Consider the following 23221-nt stretch of genomic DNA (forward strand, 5'->3'; position numbering starts at 1 on the left):
GCAATTAATAAAAAGTTCTCCATTCAAAGCAAAAAGCCGTTTTTGCACAGAGCAAAAAATCAGTGGTATGAAAGTTATTGTGGTAGAATTCTTATATCAGAGTTTTTGTCAGAAACAAGAAAAACTAAAAACGACAAATTTTGATTGGAAATAGTTATCAATCAATATCAAGCGCAATTGAAAATACTTTTGGTGGCCATTTATTTGTTATATAACTTTCCCTCAAAAGAAACGTTATCTCATGAAAGGAAAAAATTGAACTAAATGCGGCTCCTAACGTTAAAAAGTCCAACAAAAAAGTAGTAAGGTGATATTAATATTTATTATAATAAAAAATAATAATAATAATAATAATAATAATAATAATAATAATAATAATAGTAATAATAATAATAATAAAAATAGTAATAATAATAATAAAAATAATAATAATAGTAAAAATAAATATAACAATAATAATAATAATAATAATAATAATAATAATAATAATAAAAATAGTAATAATAATAATAAAAATAATAATAATAGTAAAAATAAAATATAACAATAATAATAATAATAATAATAATAATATTTTTTTAAAAATAACAGTAATAATAAAAAAAATAATATTTTATAATACCACAATAATAATAATAATAAAAACAGGCGTGGTGACGACCGTCTTGCTAGTCTCCTCTATGAAGAAAAACTGGACTACCAAAAAAGTTGGTTTAGAATACTTTCAATCCTTAGAATACTTGCATCTAACCTTAAGTCTTTTCCTAGTTTCGTATTTTAAGTAACCTCAAATTATTTTGTTTTCCTAATAAGGGTATTTTTACAGTGAGGAACCAGGCAGATTGTTTGAGGACAAATAATTAATGTAATGTGCAACTGGATTTAAAAAGTTGTCTTTGGATCGCCGTCGACAAGTTTTCTTTGCAAATGCAAAAAGGTTTTTATTTGATCTAGTTTGATTACAGAATTGGGATATAGAGTTAGAATTTTTTGCGAATGCACCTGAGTTTTATTAAGGTTTATTATAATTGAAGGGAAAAAATGTTCGTTAATTAGAGTAAAAACTATAGAGTAATTAAAATTAAGGTTTTATTATTATCAATTTGTTCAGCATAGTTTAATATTGGAAAAATTTAGTGGATTAAATTATTGAATTAAAAACAAATACCAATCTAAATTATTGTGAAGAACCTACAGATTTTCAAGTTTTGCTTCAAACGTCATGTTTTTATAAAGCAGTTCAAATTTTAGCTACTTTTTTGTTCAGTCAGTTCTTCACTTCATTTTTAAGCGAATAAATCAAAACAATGCGTTAAAATTGAAACAAAAAATTTCCAAAATTTCATCCTCAAGTTTTCTTCGAGGAAAGAAGAAATCGAAACAATATTTTCGGTGATCGATTAAGTTCGTCAACGGGTTCATAAAGATACTTCTTTTGTTTCATTGCTCAAAAGGTATTGATCGGGAAAATTGGTGCTTCATAGTGGGGTGGGGGGGGGGAGGGGGGGGTTGGAAGAGGATGACAACCAAATTAATCATGAATATGAAGCATGTTTTTAATCAAAGCATTTAATACTATACGCACAATTCATTCGATTCATTGCTCTGTTTATTTACTCAATTTTGCATTGTAAATGAGATGGAGCAGACGTTGATCAAAAAGACGCACAACATCAAAGTTGTTTTTATCCAGATTACCAGGAATAACTAGCTCCCTAGTAAAGATAATCTTTCATAAATCGATCAAGTAAATCGCACAAGAGACTGGAAAATGAAGGAATTTTAGCTGGTTGAATGTTCACTTATTAGACGGTAATTTAGAAGGAAGAACAAATAAAACGCATTTAGGAGGCGCGAAGATTGTTTACTTTATATTAAATTGGAGATAATGTTGTTCGGGTTTTGCAAACCTAAAGCCAAAATTAAGCAAAAAAAGCGAGATGGTGGGAGTGAGAGGGAGGAGAGAGATGGAGGGCAAGAAGGGGAGGGAATTGGAGAAGGCGAGGGGGGGGGGTAGATGGAGAAGAGGGGTGAGTGCAGAGATAGAGAGGAAAAGGGGAGGGAAATTTGAAGGGAAAGGGAGGAGGGAGAGAGGGCAGGGAGGTTTCCTGTTTATTCAAACCCAGAATCTTCTGTGAAGCGATTCAAAGCAAACTTAAATCTTAAATCACATTAAAAACACACCTCTAATACACATATGAATAATGTAACTTCTCTTCTCAAGGCTTTTGAATCACTTAGGACAACTTTTTGCGTTCTTCTATTTGAATAATTATCTATAAAATTGGTAGCGCGATACCTAGATTTTTAAGTGTCCGTAAAAGTATTACGTGATTTATAGAGTCAAAAACCTTTGAAAGATCTAAAACCCAGCTTTCACTTTTTTCTCTTGTTAAGTTCTAATCTTATTTGTTCTGTTGATTTTAAGAGAGCTTCAATTGTTGAAATTTGTTTTCTATAATTCAAACTGGCTGACAGACAGTAGTTGCTCATTTTCTAAGAAATCTGTTATTTGCGAGCTAAACACCTTTTCAAAAATAATGGACAAAGCGGAGGTGACTCAAAGAGATCACTACAAACACTACTGTTGAGTTATCAAAATAATAAATATTATAGTGACTGAATTGTAATGAAAGAACCAGAATTGTAGTGAAAGAACATTGTAAAAAAGAAACAGAATTGTAATGAAAGAACCAGTTTTGAGCTGAAGAATTGTTGAAACAAACATAATTTTCGGAACGAATGAAATGCGCGAAGAATTTTAAGAAGCGAGGAAAATGGGGAAAAAATAGCTCTTTTAATTATTTAAAAAAAGTCCATAAGACAATATTCGAAAATGTTTTTTTAATCACTGTTAATCTACTTTTTTCTGCGCACTATTAATGCTCAGAGGGGAAAAAGTGATTTCTTAGAGATCTCAATCGAAACGTTTTTTTATTACATGTGGTGCTGATTTCAGAATCAAAATTACGGACTTATTTTTATGAGTTGATTCAATATTGCATGATTTTGTCCATTTGAAGGAACTGAAGAAGACAGCTCAAATGCAACTCAAATTTTTTTGAAATTTGAAATAACAAACAAGTCAATCCAACAATTTTTCTGTTGAAAAAAAAAGCAAAACATCAGGTGACAGAAGTTCCTCAAAAGCATCTGCACCAAAAATGGTTTAAATAGAGGGCAAAGTATTTTATAACTAATTCAAAATTGAAAAATGTGGTAACAAAGCTTTGACTTCTGGATAATTCGATCTTCACAAATTTTGTGCAATCTCTGACAACCACCCTGAACAACCATCATTCTTTACTAAAGAACTTTAGAACATCAAAGAATCGCAGAAAAGTTTGGTGAATTGACAAATGTGTATTTTGGTACAATCAAAAATTTCATTGACAAATGTGTATTTTGGTACAATCAAAAATTTCAATTTTATATGAATTTTGTCTGATCAAGTTAAAAATCAAATTTTAACCTGTCACGTACAATGTTATAATTTAAAATTTTTTTCTGAGTTTGTCGTGCTCATAAATACCTAAAAATTGACCTCATATATACTGATTGAGAACTAATTCTTCCATTTACTACGTGAATGCAAAGACTCAGCTCTGAAATGTCCCGAGTCTAGGGTCCGCGAAACTGGGACGAATTAGAACAATGAGAACAAAGATCTTGAACTGGTGTCAACTACAATCAACTAACTTCCAGAGTTCTCCCTTGTTGTTGGGAAAAAAAACTGATTGAATTTGCAGATAGTAACACGGAACATGCTTTGAGACAAATTCTGAACATTTTGACATACTGAGAAATATTCTGACACTTTAAGAGCAGAATCATTTAATTTCGATACAAAAATGACCTAAGAAAATCTTGCATCACAAATATTAGAGTTTTTTAGTTCAACATTCCTATACAAAAGTAAATGTCAAAGAAATCAGTAGAAATCCTTCTAATATTCAAGCAAATCTCTCAGATATTGAAATTAGGTTTTGTTACATTTCAAGGAATATAATTTGATTGGGGTGAAGTGCTATCGTTTTGATTTTTGTTTACATCTTTCGCTGAGTTTCATCTCGCTGAAGCAATAAGAAAAGCAAAAAAAATGACTTTTACTGTATGTACTTTTCAAATGAGTTAGAACACAGTGTATGAACAAAAATTGCTTATCGATGGTGATTTTTGTTCACATGACATTTGATTTGTTTGACGTTTGTGTACTGTTTTGGACAATAACAAGTAATTACAAGACTATCATGGGTGAATTTTTATCTGAGATGCACAATGTTTTCCTTTCTAATAAAAATAAAACAGCTGTTATCAAATAACAACACTTCATCATAATTTCACAATTAGGAAGCAGCAAAACTGTCAGAAAATGGATATATTCTGTTTCGGGCCCCCATTGTTTTTATGCCCCCAGTTACTAATTATATGTTGTTATATAGCACGTTACTATGTAAAAAATAGCACGTGCACGCGGGGGCGTAAACAATATAAGCTCACTAAGCTTGGGGGGGGGGGGCAAAACAGAATAGATCCCGAACGCGCTCAAAGGCTCAAAATCCTTTTTTTTAAAAAAAAAAACAACTTTTTAATTAATTTTTCGACTTTTCGGAAATCGTCAATGCTAATGGTACTACTGGTTATCAATGATGTTTATCGGAGAAAATAGACAGTGCATAATTTTACAGTGCAAAAAAGAATTATGTCATTCGATCTCTAATTGCCATCCGACTTATGTACTTTTTTCTAATCGATCAACATGACAAGACTTTTTCTCAACTGGGGTTCGAACCACCAACCTTCTTCGTATTCCTGATTGCATTTCTCTAATTCCAATGCCTACACCACGGGGCTACGCCCCCGGTTAAGAGCGCAGATTCCGCAAATTTTGAAGTGCTTTTGCTTTCCGATGTCTACTTTTCAAAGACAACGATCATAACGAACAATTTAATTTGACATCTGCTCGAAAAATTTTCTAATTGCCTGCATAAAAACGTGACGGAAAATTTTTCATTAAAAAATTATGCGGCCATAATAAGGTGCATTTCTATGTTAAAAAAGAGGGAAACGAAATAAAGCGGAAGCTGCTTACTCCTGACTCTGACATCCATGTCTCCAGTAGTAGCACCATGTCCATTGTCAGCCTGACAAAAGTACTTCCCTGAATCCTGTCTCTGAACATTCAACAGTTTCAGAGTGAAGTGTTCAAAGTGTCTCCCGCTATTCACTTTAGTCATCACGTATCTCTTCATGGCAGATCTCTCTTTGTGTGTGTTGCTACTCCCGCTGTCTGTCCCTTCTCTGAAGAGAGGCTCTGGGGGTAGGTGGTCCGACATGTTGAAGTATTTGTGCAGCCACAACACATTTTTAACCTTAAAAGATTTATTTTGCTCCTAATGACGCCCAAAAATAAAAAAACGCCTAAAAACAACCATAAACTCTTTTCTCCTGCAATTATTTGAACATTCTCTAAAGGTTTCAATCTGCATCCTTCTGAGAGAAAACTCCAATCGAAAATCAGTTTTCCGAAGTTGATTTTGATAACTTATAAAAAATATTTAGTTCATTTCTAAAACATATTTGGTCATTTTAGAATTATTGGAAGTTTCACGGTAGTTTTGGTTGGAAACAGTATTGAATATTTTGAAAAATGACAAAAACAGCTATTATGACTCCTCTTTGACGAGTACTTTTTAATTAACGAAGTTGTGGAAATAGAAATAACTACCTTGGGGTGGGCGCCAAACACGAAGCAGTTGATGAGGACACTGGGCTCATTCTGAACCACTTTGACAGCTGTCGTGTTCATCACTACTGCTGTTGGAGCAGCTGGCTCTAAAATGATAAACCGAGTTCAGAATTAGTCGCACTATCATATGTCAACATTTTCTACGAAAAAAGATTATGAATTCAAAACGGCACCCACATATTTATAGTTGTCTGTATCAAACTCTTAACACGAAAATCAGAGCTTATATCAGACTCTGATTCGGTTCAAATAATTTTCGATGATTTTGAAAAAGATCGTGGCTTTATTCTAAATTGCAAATCTTAAATGTATTAATAGTTTTCTGTAATACCCCCCCCCCCCCCCCGTAGAGCTGTTTGTCCCAGGACTAGTTTTGAGCACAGGCACCTGTCATAAATAGGTAGACCCGTTTGGTGAGTTGTTCCTTGTACTGAATCTGGATCTGGTAGTAGCCCTGGTCCTCTTGGCTCAAGTTGGCAATCTTCATTGAACACTCCCCAGAACCATCAGACATGTTCACGAACGTGTACTGAAACAGAACAAGCAGGATTGTCATTGTGCGTCCGCGCACAGTTCCAGCCCAGCGTTTGTTATAGTTTTCAGTCGAGCATAGAAGCTGCATGTTCATGCACTGAACAAATAGCCACACTGATATATCTTGCACTTAAAATTAGTCTTTATTTAAAATTTACCAATGACATGGCATTTATCAAAAATTGAGAGAGCGATGTAAGCAAAAATTCTGGGGGACTGGATGAGAAATGATAGTTTCTTTTTAAAAGGTCCTACATCTACAGCTAGGAGTCTTTTATTTTGAACAGTTAACTTTTCAGGCTACTGTTTGCTGTATTTGTCATGTTGAATAATATAACCTGAAGGAAAAAACATCCATTCAAAATGTTCGTTAGGCGTTTTGCTTTTTAATTATAAGTAATGTGTATATGGTGACCTCCGCAACATAGAGCCGCGATATGGTCACCATATACACATTACTCTATTTCCCTTTGTTTTTTTCCACTATATTTCCATTTTTCCGCACAAATAAAAATCTATCATTTTTTTAATAAATTTACTGAATTTTGCTATTATTAATTGTAAAACCTGAATTCACCATTACAATCTCTAATACCTTTATCATCAAATGGATCAATAGCTATTTTATATTGTTACTGTGTAATGATAACTACAATCTAACTCTTTCTCAAAGTAATCATATATAGCTTTATACATGAATAGTTTAGCTTTTTCTAATATAACAAATCTAATATAATTAAACTTATCTAATTTAACATTACCTCTCGTTTTATGTACGGCTACTAGATCATCATCAAACTCTACAGCATATTTAAAACTAATATTTTCTACTAATTTAATATATCTATCTACATCATTAACTAACTCTACATCTTGTCTATTATATACATTCTCTATTGTTTTTCCATAGAAGGCATTATTCATTAACTTAAAGAATACATACCCAAATTTATCACCCTCAGCTTTAGCCTCCTTTCTTTTCTTAGTATTAAACTCAATATAAGGCTTTAACCACTCACTCTTACTATACTCTAACTTTTGCTTAATTGTAATATCTTCCAATTTCAAACCATGATCTAAATACCAATCTAACATCTCTCCATCAATTACATAATCTACCTTATCCGTTAACTTTAACATTAACTTCTCATTAGGTTTATATCCTTTCTTTTTATTTACATTTTGATAATCTGTAAACTGATTAATGTTTGCCCTAGTCTTTTCAGGAAAGAATGGATATTTCTTTGCTTTCTGTTTCAACTCATCATTATATTTTATATCAATAGTATAGATATAACCCTTAGTAAGGCTAGAGCTAGTATATATTATATCACATACTTTAATCTCACCAGTAGGTAAGGATTGAACCATAGCAGAAGCATATAATGAATTGAAGACTAACTATTTTAGATAATTCTCTTTCCCAGTATACTCAGGATCTATACCTTCATTTATACATTTTACATGACAATAACCTAATACTGAAGCTAAACCACCTCTAATACCATGTTGTATTGTATCATAAATATTAACTGTATTTTCTTTATAATACTTAAGTCTAACATTAGTATATTTCAACCCACAAAACCAGGTTAACCCAGGAGTAGAATATGTGTAACATGGATCTATTTCATAATATTCTAAACACATAGCTCTAAATTTCTCAAATACATCAACTGATAACAATACATCTGTTTTAAGATATAACATCATATAATCCTTTATTATCTCACAATTAGTATATTTCCAACAATCAATTGCTTGCTTATATTCTTTATCTGTAATACCAATTTGTTTCAACTTAGAATAGAATGCTTCCTTAGGTGGTAATGTTGTTTCATGTAGTTTATCTATACTATCAAACCATTCATATGAGAATATACCTTTACGTCTTTCTAAGCCACATTTATTTAATGTTATACATTCTTCATTACTCAATGTTTTACTTATAACATTTAAGCTAAGTGGATGAGAGAACCTAAACATATCTAATGCTTTAGCATAAACCATATCAATACTAATATAATTCTCATCAGTTTTAGTTAATACCTTAATTCTAACCTTCTTTGCTAGTTTAGTTAAAAAATAGATGATTATCATAATTAGAAGAATTAAATGCATACATTGGTACAAATGTGTTTTTAGCTTCGAGGTTACATTTGTTGTGAGCATAACCTCTGAATTTACCATTTATATGATCATGATCTCGAACGATGTCTTCACCCAAGTTCTCATTACAATAATAACATCTACTATATAACGGAGTAATAGTCTCTTCTTTCAATGGAATACTTATACTAAATATATCTTTAAATAATTTATTATAATAATCTACTCTTTCTACAAACCAATCAACTACTTTATCACCACAGTTACATTCATACTTATCTTCTACTATATCAGGATAGTCACTTTTTATATATAAACCACAAGCAATAGGAATGTGTTTACCATCTTTTATTATACATTCAAAATCATAATACATAGCAAATGGTACTCTGTTTTTATAATGGAACTTATCAAACTTTAGGTAATCATCTTTATGGAATGTTCTTCCTCCTACATGCTTCTGTGAATTACATAATTCTAAATGTTTATTTAATGCATCTTCTGTTCTAAATGATACACAACATTTCAGACATGGATAACATTTATTTTGATTAGATGATGTTCTTAATAGGAATGATACATCTTTACATAGGAAGTAATGATTATCCCAGTATAAAATATTACATCCTTTAGGATCATTATGATTAATTAATACAGGATTAATAGTTTTATTTTTATTTAGATTAAACACATTAAATAATATTTTATCTTTATTTAGTTCTTGTATTTTCTTTAAGTGATAATAATCATATGGGGGTGTAACTCCTATTGGTAATTTTATCTCATTAATATATTCTGGTTTATTATAATTACTAACTCTACTGGGATTATGTGGCGCAGAATAAAGATAAGCAATTAGACACCATAGTAAACATTTATTATCAGTATTATGTATATTAAGTATATATCTAGATGTGAATGGTAACTCAGTATCACATCCACCACTTGGATAAAACCAGTGAATATACATTGTCCTCTTAACAAATCGTTGCATGCTCCATCCAGATTGATTCATTTCCTGTTCCTGCCTTCTTGTCTCTAGTTCCCCATTCAATAAATTCAAGTCATGTGCACCATTATTTTGCCTAGTCAATAACCTAAAGGTGAATTCGTTTTCTTCTAGTTTATCATCCGTAGGTTTTGTATACTTAACTACATCAAAGGTGTTAAACCTAATATGGGGATGTATGTTATGCAATGACTCCAGTACATTTAAGAATTTAGGATCTTCATAACTACTACTAGTTATTATTATTTGATTATGCATCATGTTATGATCTAATCCTAACTCATTAACTTTATCTGGCCACTTCTTATCAACAAGTTTTTTCTGATTAACATTTTCCTTATGTTCATCTGATTCAATGTGTTCATTTTTATTGTTATATCTATTATTACATATATTGCAAAATCCTTCAGTTATATTCTTATCTATATCCTTATCCTTATTCTTATCCTTTCCCTCTACATTATCTAGATGCATCTTTGTTTTTAAATGTTGGTCAACACTATATTAACTCAGACTTGTCTTACATATCACAATCAAACTTACTTCCATTCCTTACTATTTCCCCAGTAACCAATCTTCGATTATTCCTATGTTTTAATGTTGTTACATGTTTATTATAAGCAGTATGATTATCAAGATACATATCACAACTATAACAAAACTCTATTCCTTCTTCAGGATACTGCTCCTCCAATTTTTGTTCTATATCCTCATTAGTAACTTTTATTCCATCCTCATTAGCACTCTCAATAATTTTATTTCTATTATACATTCGCTCATTCTTTTTATGTTTAAGTGATTGAATGTGTCTGTTATAATTTTTTCGAGTCATCTCTTCATCACATTCTTCACATCTAATCCTATTTGTTTTAGGCTTTTGAACATAGACAAAATCATCAAATGAGTCTAAATCTGAGTCCTTATCTTTATCAGAATCTACATCTTTATCAGAATCTACATCGTTATCTTTATCCTTATCCTTATCATAACCTAAATCCTTATTGGTGTAACCACTTCGTGGATCTAAGTCTGGATAATATTTTGCTTCTGCCTTTCGCAATGACTCACACATATCTTCTTCTCTTTGTTTTAATTTTGCATCCTGTTTATCATACGACTCCTTTATTTCTTCATTTACACGATTAAACCTTCTGATTGATTCTAAAGATTTTTCTAATTCTATCTTTTGTCTTTCCTTATCTACTGGTTTGATTTCTTCCCTTGGTTTGTTTTTATTTTTTAACATTTGGACCGCCATACTAGAAGCACTCGATTGGACTTGTCCATGAGATTGGACTTGTCCACTTCCAAATTGGACTTGTCCATGAGATTGAGCTTGTTCACTCGTGGAATGAATGTAACCGGTATAATCTTGTTGATTCAATTTTATATGCAAAACTTTGAAATAATATTATATATAGCTTTTCAATTTTATAAAAATGATTAGTACCAAATGTACAAATATAAAACCAAATGTACAAATATGATGGTACAAAAAATGATAAATGTAAAAATAAGGCTTGGTGTTGGAGTTGTGATGAGTGTCAAAGTAAACCATTCCAATGTTCTGTACGTAATAAGATTATAACATATAGAGACAGACATAATCATTTGCAAGTGCACTTTAATAATCCCAATCAATTTTTTGTATGCAGAATGTGTAAAGTAAATAACCACATCTCTCAGTATAGATTTAAACTTTTCTATTGTAGGTTATGCATATATCTCCATAGATATAGGTTTCATCATACAAAAGAAAGATTCTTAGAACATGCAAAGAAATATAATATCAGCGAAGCTGGTTTCCAGATCCACAAAGTGGTTTCACCAATCAGCGAAGCTGGTTCCCAGATTGAAGTAAAGCTATAACTAATTATAATAAGTTTTTCACCCCAAATAAAATGTTGCTGATGTTTCCGCTTTTTATTATGTTGATACTTATTATAATAATTGTTTATTGGAATTATGATAAATATTCTGATTTAAGGAAGAGATTCAAAGGATATAGGAATATTGTACCAGAACCATTTGAAATTAAAAAACATAACTTTATTATTTATGGTCCATCTAATTCTGGTAAAACAACTTTATAAAAGATTATTGTGGTTTGTATGAGACTGTTAATGTATTCTGTATTGATGTTAGTGAGTGGAAAGGATATAATGTATATGGCATTGATGATTTAAAATTATTAGATAATTTTGATAGTTTTGCTAATAGTCTTATTATATTTGATGATATGGGAGAAAACATTAGATTACCAGCTATAGACTCATTGTATTCTAAAGGTAGACATCACAATATTAATATAATATGTGTAGGTCATACTGTAACAGATTTAAATACAAAAGCAAGAGATAATACCCCAGCTATATATATTACTTTAAATAGTTCACAACAATTCTTTGAAAGAGTACAAGAGAAGTTTAAAATTGATTCTAATCTATATAGATTTAAACATTATAACTATGGTGTAATAAATTATAATACTATTAGTGACTATTATATTGTATTAAATAAAGATGAAAATGTTGTATATGATTCTAGGATAGGTGATCATGATATTGAGAAGTATGTTGATTATACAGTTTAACGAAAAGGAATATAATATACTAAGTAGTTATTTAACAGATAGAATGATAGAACCAACACATAATAAACCAAAAGAGTTAATGTTCTATTTTGAAGAATATTTACAGTTTAAGGGAATACATAAATCAATTAATTTATATAAAATATATACAATTATAAAAAATGTACATAGTGAGATACATAGTGGCTATTATGTTTTTGCTGGCATGGTTACTATGGTAGGATTTGGTTATTCTTACTTTCAAAAACATGGTAATAATAATGATAATAATTTTAATGGTATAGTTATAATGAATATAGGCAAAGCAAAAATTAAATTAAAAAATGGTAAGAATATGACAATAGGTTATGGTTTGATTGATAAATGCAATTATAATCTCAATCATCCATTCAATATAGTATGTGGGTTAGCTAGTTGCCTTGTAAGTATTTATGCAACTCATAATCATATTAATTCTATATCTATAAATGAGAGTAATATGTAGAGAATGTAATAATGAAATTGATACTAGTAGTGGTTATCCAGAACATGAACTAATGGATCATTATAAAATTTTTCATAAAAATTTAATGGTAAGATGCACGAAATGTATGCAAAGAATATATAGTGGTTGTCATTTTAAGGATAGATGTATAGATAATCGTACAGGCCTTATAACATCAGTACATACTTATATTGACTATATCAATATTTATGATAATGATAGTAATGATATTATTGATATCAATAAAGATGATAAAAATGATTTAAATAATGTTTTAGATGAACTGAAAGATAAAATTAAAGAAGATTTAAAAGAATATATTAGGACCAATTTAAAACAAGAGATCATTAATGAATTAAAACTAGAGATTAAAAATGAAATAAAAAAAGAAGTTAAAAATGAAATAGAAGGAGGTGCTATAAAAAATTTAAAGACTGATGTTGATATTAAGAATCCATCTAAGCAAATTAAATCAACTAGGACTTGTTGTTTTTGCAAAATTGAAAAGAATAAAGATTGTTTTTGTAAGACCTGAGGTTTATGTAAATAGTGTTCCTCTGAAAAGGTTCAATGTCAATTGTGTAACATTTTTCTAAATAGGTCTTCCCTTAGAAAACATATGAAGAGACCACATATAAATTAGAAAGATAATTTTTAATGATAAATTAATTATAAGCCATATATTTGTGAGATAATTCTCTCAATTATACTTTTTAGTTTGTTAATTACAAAATTACACAGAATAACACAGAATAACAAGGATAACTAGAATTATGGATTAAATTAGAATCTTAGTAATTCTGCACTCGTCCAGAATTACTAAGATTCTAATTCAATCCATAATTCTAGTTATCCTTGTTATTCTGTGTTATTCTGTGTAATTTTGTAATTAACAAACTAAAAGGTATAATTGAGAGAATTATCTCATAAATATACGGCTTATAATTAATTTTTCATTAAAAATTATCTTTCTAATTTATATTGAACCCTTTCAGAGGAACACTCTTTACATAAACCTCCAGTCTTATAAAAACAACGTTTATTCTTTTCAATTTTGCAAAAACAACAAGTCCTAGTTGATTTAATTTGCTTAGATGGATTCTTAATATTAACATCAGTCTTTAAATTATTTATAGCACCTCCTTCTATTTCATTTTTAACTTCTTTTTTTATTTCATTTTTAATCTCTACTTTTAATTCTTTAATGAGCTCTTGTTTTAAATTGGTCCTAATATATTCTTTTAAATCTTCTTTAATATTATCTTTCAGTTCATTTAAAACATTATTTAAATCATTTTTATCATCTTTATTGATATCAATATTATCATTACTATCATTATTATAAATATTGATATAGTCAATATAACTATGTACTGATGATATAAGGCCTGTACGATTATCTATACGTCCATCCCTAAAATGATAACCACTATATATTCTTTGCATACATTTCGTGCATCTTACCATTAAATTTTTATGAAAAATATTATAATGATCCATTAGTTCATGTTCTGGATAACCACTACTAGTATCAATTTCATTATTACATTCTCTACATATTACTCTCATTTTTAGATATAGAATTAATATGATTATGAGTTGCATAAATACTTACAAGGCAGCTAGCTAACACACATACTATATTGAATGGATGATTGAGATTATAATTGCTTTTATCAATCAAACCATAACCTATTGTCATATTCTTACCATTTTTTAATTTAATTTTTGCTTTATCTATATTCATTTTATCTATACCATTAAAATTATTATCATTTTTATTACCATGTTTTTGAAAGTAAGAATAACCAAATCCTACCATAGTAACCATGCCAGCAATAGCATAATAGCCACTGTGTATCTCACTAAGTACATTTTTTATATTTGTACATATTTTATATAAATTAATTGATTTATGTATTCCCTTAAACTCTAAAGATTCTTCAAAATAGAACATTAACTCTTTTGGTTAAATATGTGTTGGTTCTACCATTCTATCTGTTAAATAACTACTTAGTGTATTATATTCCTTTTCCTTAAACTCTGTATAATCAAAATACTTCTCAATATCAATATCACCTATCCTAGAATCATATACAACATTTTTATCTTTATCTAATACAATATAATAGTCACTGATAGTATTATAATTTATTACACCATAGTTATAATGTTTAAATCTATATAGATTAGAATCAATTTTAAACTTCTCTTGTACTCTTTCAAAGAAGTGTTGTGAACTATTTAAAGTAATATATATATATATATATAGCTGGGGTATTATCTCTTGCTTTTGTATTTAAATCTGTTACAGTATGACCTACTCATATTATATTAATATTGTGATGTCTACCTTTAGAGTACAATGAGTCTATAGCTGGTAATCTAATGATTTCTCCCATATCATCAAATATAATAAGACTATTAGCAAAACTATCTAAATTATCTAGTAATTTTAAATCATCAATGCCATATAAATTATATGCTTTCCACTCACTACCATCAATACAGAATACATTAATAGTCTCATACAAACCACAATAATCTTTTATAAAAGTTGTTTTACCAGAATTAGATGGACCATAAATAATAAAGTTATGTTTTTTAATTTCAAATGGTTCTGGTACAATATTCCTATATCCTTTGAATCTCTTCTTTAAATCAGAATATTTATCATAATTCCAATAAACAATTATAATAATAAGTATCAACATAATAAAAAGCGGAAACATCAGCAACATTTTCTTTGGGGTGAAAAACTTACTATAATTAATTATAGCTTTACTTCAATCTGGGAACCAGCTTCGCTGATTGGTGAAACCACTTTGTGCATCTGGAAACCAGATTCGCTGATATTATATTTCTTTGCATGTTCTAAGAATCTTTCTTTTGTATGATGAAACCTATATCTATGGAGACATATGCATAACCTACAATAGAAATGTTCAAATCTATACTGAGAGATGTGTTTATTTACTTTACACATTCTGCATACTAAATATTGATTGGGATTATTAAAGTGCACTTGCAAATGATTATGTCTGTCCTTATATGTTATAATCTTATTACATAAAAAACATTGGAATGGTTTACTTTGACACTCATCACAACTCCAACACCAAGCTTTATTTTTACATTTATCACATTTGGTACTAATCATTTTTATAGTATTGAAAAGCTATATATAATATTATTTCACAATTTTGCATATAAAATGAATCAACAAGATTATACCGGTTACATTCATTCGAAGAGTGAACCGGCTCAATCTCATGGACAAGTCCAATTTGGAAGTGACAAGTCCAATCTCATGGATAAGTCCAATCGAGTGCTTCTAGTATGGCGGTCCAAATGTTAAAAAAAAACAAACCAAGGGAAGAAATCAAACCAGTAGAAAAGGAAAGACAAAAGATAGAATTAGAAAAATCTTTAGAATCAATCAGAAGGTTTAATCGTGTAAATGAAGAAATAAAGGAGTCGTATGATAAACAGGATGCAAAATTAAAACAAAGAGATGAAGATATGTGTGAGTCATTGCGAAAGGCAGAAGCAAAAAATTATCCAGATTTAGATCCACGAAGTGGTTACACCAATAAGGATTTAGGTTATGATAAGGATAAGGATAAAGATAACGATGTAGATTCTGATAAAGATGTAGATTCTGATAAAGATAAGGACTCAGATTTAGACTCATTTGATGATTTTGTCTATGTTCAAAAGCCTAAAACAAATAGGAATAAATGTGAAGAATGCGATGAAGAGATGACTCGAAAGAATTATAACAGACACATTCAATCACTTAAACATAAAAAGAATGAGCAAATGTATAATAGAAATAAAATTATTGAGAGTGCTAATGAGGATGTAATAAAAGTTACTAATGAGGATATAGAACTAAAATTGGATGAGCAGTATCCTGAAGAAGGATTAAAGTTTTGTGATAGTTGTGATATGTATCTTGATAATAATACTGCTTATAATAAACATGTAACAACATTAAAACATAGGAATAATGTAAGATTGGTTACTGGGGAAATAGTAAGGAATAGAAGTAAGTTTGATTGTGTGATATGTAAGACAAGTCTGAGTCAATATAGTGTTGACCAACATTTAAAAACAAAGATGCATCTAGATAATGTAGAGGGAAAGGATAAGGATAAGGATAAGGATATAGAGAAGAATGTAACTGAAGAATATTGTAATATATGTAATAATAGATATAACAATAAAAATGAAATCAATGAATCAGATGAACATAAGGAAAATGTTAATCAGAAAAACTTGTTGATAAGAAGTGGCGAGATAAAGTTAATGAGTTAGGATTAGATCATAACATGAATCATAATCAAATAATAATAACTAGTATTAGTTATGAAGATCCTAAATTCTTAAATATACTGGAGTCATTGCATAACATACATCCCCATATTAAGTTTAACACCTTTGATGTAGTTAAGTATACAAAACCTACGGATGATAAACTAGAAGAAAACGAATTCACCTTTAGGTTAATGACTAGGCAATATAATGGCGCACATGACTTGGATTCATTGAATGGGGAACTAGAGACAAGAATGCAGGAACAGGAAATGAATCAATCTGGATGGAGCATGCAACGATTTGTTAAGAGGACAATGTATATTCACAGGTTTTATCCAAGTGGTGGATGTGATACTGAGTTACCATTCACATCTAGATATATACCTAATATACTTAAAACTGATAATAAATGTTTACTATGGTGTCTAATTGCTTATCTACATTCTGCGCCACATAATCCCAGTAGAGTTAGTAATTATAATAAACCAGAATATATTAATGAGATAAAATTACCAATAGGAGTTACACCCCCATATGATTATTATCACTTAAAGAAAATACAAGAACTAAATAAAGATTAAATATTAATTAAAGTGTTTAATCTAAATAAAAATAAAACTAATAATCCTGTATTAATTAATCATAATGATCCTAAAGGATGTAATATTTTATACTGGGATAATCATTACTTCCTATGTAAAGATGTATCATTCCTATTAAGAACATCATCTAATCATAATAAATGTTATCCATATCTAAAATGTTGTGTATCATTTAGAATAGAAGATGCATTAAATAAACATTTAGAATTATGTAATACACAGAAACATGTAGGAAGAAGAACATTCCATAAAGATGATTACCTAAAGTTTGATAAGTTCCATTATAAAAACAGAGTACCATTTGCTATGTATTATGATTTTGAATGTATAATAAAAGATGGTAAACACATTCCTATTGCTTGTGGTTTATATATAAAAAGTGACTATTCTGATATATTAGAAGATAAGTATGAATGTAACTGTGGTGATAAAGTAGTTGATTGGTTTGTAGAAAGAGTAGATTATTATAATAAATTATTTAAAGATATATTTAGTATAAGTATTCCATTGAAAGAAGAGACTATTACTCCGTTATATAGTAGATGTTATTATTGTAATGAGAACTTGGGTGAAGACATCGTTAGAGATCATGATCATCGAAATGGTAAATTCAGAAGTTCTGCTCACAACAAATGTAACCTCCAAGCTAAAAACACATTTGTACCAATGTATGCATTTAATTCTTCTAATTATGATAATCATCTATTTATAACTAAACTAGCAAAGAAGGTTAGACTTAAAGTATTAACTAAAACTGATGAGAATTATATTAGTATTGATATGGGTTATGCTAAAGCATTAGATATGTTTAGGTTCTCTCATCCACTTAGCTTAGATGTTATAATTAAAACATTGAGTAATGAAGAATGTATAACATTAAATAAATGTGGCTTAGAAAGACGTAAAGGTGTATTCCCATATGAATGGTTTGATAGTATAGATAAACTACATGAAACAACATTACCACCTAAGGAAGCATTCTATTCTAAGTTGAAACAAAGTGGTATTACAGATAAAGAATATAAGCAAGCAATTGATTGTTGGAAATATACTAAATGTGAGACAATAAAGGATTATATGATGTTTTATCTTAAAACAGATGTATTGTTATCAGTTGATGTATTTGAAAAATTTAGAGCTATGTGTTTAAAATATTATGAAATTGATCCATGTTACACATATTCTACTCCTGGGTTAACCTGGTTGTGTGGGTTGAAATATACTAATGTTAGACTTAAGTATTATAAAGAAAATACAGTTAATATTTATGATACAATACAACATGGTATTAGAGGTGGTTTAGCTTCAGTATTAGGTGATTGTCATGTAAAATGTATGAATAAAGGTACAGATCCTGAGTATACTGGGAAATAGAATTATCTAAAATAGTTAGACTTCAATTCATTATATGCTTCTGCTATGGTTCAAGCCTTACCTACTGGTGAGATTAAAGTATGTGATATAATATATACTAGCTCTAGCTCTACTAAGGGTTATATCTACACTATTGATATGAAGTATAATGATGAGTTGAAACAGAAAGCAAACAAATATCCATTCTTTCCTGAAAAGACTAGGGCAAACATTATTCAGTTTACAGATTATCAAAATGTAAATAGAAAGAAAGGATATAAACCTAATGAGAAGTTAATGTTAAAGTTAACGGATAAGGTAGATTATGTAATTGATGGAGAAATGTTAGATTGGTATTTAGATCATGGTTTTAAGTTGGAAGATATTACAATTAAGCAAAAGTTAGAGTATAGTAAGAGTGAGTGGTTAAAGCCTTATATTGAGTTTAATATTAAGAAAAGAAAGGAGGCTAAGCTGAGGGTGATAAATTTGGGGATGTATTCTTTAAGTTAATGAATAATGCCTTCTATGGAAAAACAATAGAGAATGTATATAATAGACAAGATGTAGAGTTAGTTAATGATGTAGATAGATATATTAAATTAGTAGAAAATATTAGTTTTAAATATGCTGTAGAGTTTGATGATGATCTAGTAGCCGTACATAAAACGAGAAGTAATGTTAAATTAGATAAGTTTAATTATATTGGATTTGTTATATTAGAAAAAGCTAAACTATTCATGTATAAAGCTATATATGATTACTTTGAGAAAGAGTTAGATTGTAATTATCATTACACAGATACAGATAGTATATTTAAAAACATAAATATTCCATTAGATAGTACTATAGAAAAGGAAATGGATAAGATAAAAGATATTTCACATAATAATGAGTTAAGTAAGATGATGGATGAATTACCAATGATACTATTATAGAAGCATGTTTCCTTAAAGCTAAAGCATATTGTTAAAATACTGTTAAAAGAGAAGAAGAGAAAAAGTTAAAAAGTATAACTAAAGCTACTATTAAAAAACAGATTACAATTGAAGATTATACTAATGCTATATATGAAGGTAAAACTAAATATGTAACTAATTATACTATTGATAGTAATAAACATCATGTAGAAACTAAAGAACAATATAAAATAGCTATTGATCCATTTGATGATAAAGGTATTAGAGATAGTAATGGTGAATTTAGGTTTTACAATTAATAATAGCAAAATTTATTAAATTTAGTAAAAAAAATGATAGATTTTTATTTGTGCGGAAAAATGGAAATATAGTGGAAAAAAACAAAGGGAAATAGAGTAATGTGTATATGGTGACCATATCGCGGCTCTATGTTGCGGAGGTCACCATATACACATTACTATTATACACAAAAAAGAGTTTATAAAGAGTTTTTTCAAACTAACTGTGAATCATTTCTTTTTTTATTTTTTCCAACTTCATAGCTGTCTGCATGAGATTCTGAGTCACTTTCAATGCATCTTGTTTGTTTTACCTTCTTAACCAATAATATTAAATCATTTCGACCGATATGTTTAGGATTCGGCCGTTCTTGGCCATTTTTAAGGTAAGAACAGTCCTTTTAAAAAATGCTAAGTTTGAGTTGATTTTGTCGAAATGTAGTCAACTTGTTTCAAACGAAGGACATGATCTTTTCCCAAAATGTTCATCTCTTCAAGAAATGACAAATCCATGTCACTCCCAGATGAGGGCACGAAAAAAATCAGCGAAAGGTTCACGTAAGATTTGTTTCACTATGAATCTTTTCTTTCCAATACTTCGAAATATTAGAAGTCAATATCGTATTCAAGAAATTTATGAAGTTCGCTCCTTATACAGAGGCGATTTAAGTCATTGTCTAAGCTTACTTTGTTATCCTCATTTTTGCTAAAAATCTGTCCGGCAAAGTTGGTCAGAAGTGAGAAATCTCCTCCCTGTTTGGTCCAACTGATTGACCAGGAGTGCATGCTATCTCCATCTTTGGGCTGGAACCCTCCAAAACGACACCGGATCGTCACCTCCCGGTCCACCCCGACCACTGCCTCCACTTCATCTGGGATTGTGATGTATGCCTCACGCATGTATACTGAAACAAACAAGTAGGCTTGATAATATAAGTGCCCCTGGTCTAAACCTGAAACTATTAGAAGACCGTGCTCGGCCGATATAAGGCATGAAAAGACTGTCTTGCATAAATTTATGGTATTACAAGTATTTGAACTTTGTGTGGTGTTCTCGACTTTGGTTGGAACTAAAATAACCGTCCCTTGATTTGGCTGGACAATGAAACGTGTCCTGGAATTCGGTTAGACAATAAAAAATGTACTCGGGTTACGCGAATTTAGCGAACCTGGTTAACCTTAGGGTACAGTTGTGGGCAGATGTTGGCGGGACTTTTTAGCTTGACTCATTTTTATCTATGAAAAGACTTAGCCTTGACCTCGACAAGGGTCCTCGACCATGTATTTTATTTGAATGGCTACCCCCCTCCCCATGGGTTTGTGGAAAAATCAAATAAGAGACTTCAACATGGTACTTCAAAATCCACTTGACTCTTTATAATACTGAATCATCCCTAAAAATTGTCCTTGCATAAAAATGAGATTAAAAAGTGCATGTTAATTGAATTCTTTTTTAAATCGTTAATTCACATACCTCTGCATCATCCGGGAAAATAATTTTGTCAAATTCGACAAGGAAAGAGTGAAGAACAAGACAAAGAAAACAAGAATACCACTGTTCTATTCTTAGTGTTCTATTCTATGGGCGTGACAAACATCGAAAAAAATTGGGGGGAGAACTTAAGCTGAAAAGGTGCCAATACATAAAAACCGACTCTGTTTTTGTGAGCTATTATGATCTAGAGGTAATTGTTGGGGAAATTTGGGCACTTTATAGGGTCACGTATATTTTGAAGTACCGTCTTTAGTGCTTTTTAATTTGTTCTCGACTATAAAAATTTAAGCGAAACTCAGCTTCGTGTTTCACTTCCATGACATTCTTTTTTTTAATATGGATTATTCATAATGGAAATGATTTTGGCAATTTACAACGAAATCAAATTTCCGTATAACGGGCCTCTTACTCTTATCTATTATTGTATTCATGTGCGTCGCTATTTTTGTGCAATTCTTAAGCTAATGTTGAAAATGTTGATGGAACTATAGTAGAGTAGACGGTGGCTAACTTTAGGGTGTCAGGCGTTTAGTTTCAAAAATTCCGATTTCTGTTTTTAACATTGTATAGTATTTTAGTGGAAAAAAGTGACAATACTTTATCACAATTTCATGTTTAACGTCAGTCTTATCCACCACAACATAAAATATATTTTATTTGTAACGGGAAAAAATGAGCTTTGTAACATGTTTTAGTGAGTATTTAAACCATTGTCTGTGATTTTAAGCATTCTTTCAGCTTAAAATTTCATTGCTGGAGTTTAATTAAGAAATACTTGAGAAGCAATTCAGGAAATAAATTTTCTGTTGAGTATTGGTATGTTAACTTTTTCACTACTTATTGTTTTCGTAAAGCACACAGTTACTGTTGGAAGGACGTTATGTAATTAGTTGCTCTCAGACAAATTTTGTAGAACTTATATTAGTACAGTGATCTTTTCTATGCTATTTTTGCTGGACCCGTTTTTCGTCCAACTCATTTGAGTCTTCGTCCTGAAAAAACAGAATAAACAGGTTACGCCCAGAGGGCACTAAGTTCTCCTAAAGCTTTATGCCTTACCAGGATTACAATTAACCAAAAATGTTCCGAGGAGAAAATTTTTTGGTGCGACGGGTGGTTCTTAATCTAAAAAGTTTGAACCTGCTCACTCAAACCAATCCACTCATCCCCCACTCACCCCACAACAACACACTCTCATTCCACTCTCCTCCAGTTGATGGTTTGGATCCCCCTAACATCTAGCCCTCCCAATGCGAATCCCCAATCCGCCCACCACCCCCAATTGCTAGCGTCTTTGAGCCCGAGCTGGGTACTGCCTAAGTCAACGACTTGAGAGCAATTCGCCCGACGTTATTTTTAATCAACAGACAGGATTAAGATGACTTAATTGACACACTGATTAACTACAGTTACGATGAGGACAATTGGGACTGTGGGCGTTAACAGCAGTGACAAAATTTCGACTTTGTTGTCTACGCTTGATCAAAAACAGGAATCATGGACAAATGTGACGAATATTTCCATTTGAAGTAATTTGAAGTAATTTTCAACTAAATTCGTTTAATATCACAAGTTCCCACACACGCGTACAAACCGGATCTTAAATACAAATGACCTTTTCGACTAACTTTTCTCAAGCAAACATAAATCTTAAACGTAACGAGAACAATTCCTGGAATAATGAAAAAATTTAGGGGCGAGATTGGCTAATGAACGTGGGACACGGTACAACATACTCGATTTTTCATACTCGAAAATCATTCAAGGTTTTTGAT

At 30.2% G+C, this 23221-nt stretch overlaps 1 protein-coding gene across 1 annotated transcript; it reads right to left on the bottom strand.

The window, feature by feature from the left end:
• Positions 1-5092: 5092 nt before the first annotated feature.
• On the bottom strand, positions 5093-22684 carry LOC142356295 (uncharacterized; the record flags this gene model as incomplete). Its single annotated transcript, XM_075408235.1, has 5 exons — positions 22624-22684; positions 20639-20856; positions 6137-6278; positions 5729-5835; positions 5093-5372 (listed from the first exon to the last, which is right to left on the bottom strand). Coding segments are annotated over exons 1-5 (808 nt in total), but the record flags the coding sequence as incomplete, so codon positions are not given.
• Positions 22685-23221: the final 537 nt, after the last annotated feature.

This window comes from Convolutriloba macropyga, unplaced genomic scaffold, assembly GCF_964194025.1.
Source record: "Convolutriloba macropyga unplaced genomic scaffold, txConMacr16.3 SCAFFOLD_4141, whole genome shotgun sequence".
Taxonomy (NCBI): Eukaryota; Metazoa; Xenacoelomorpha; order Acoela; family Convolutidae; genus Convolutriloba; species Convolutriloba macropyga.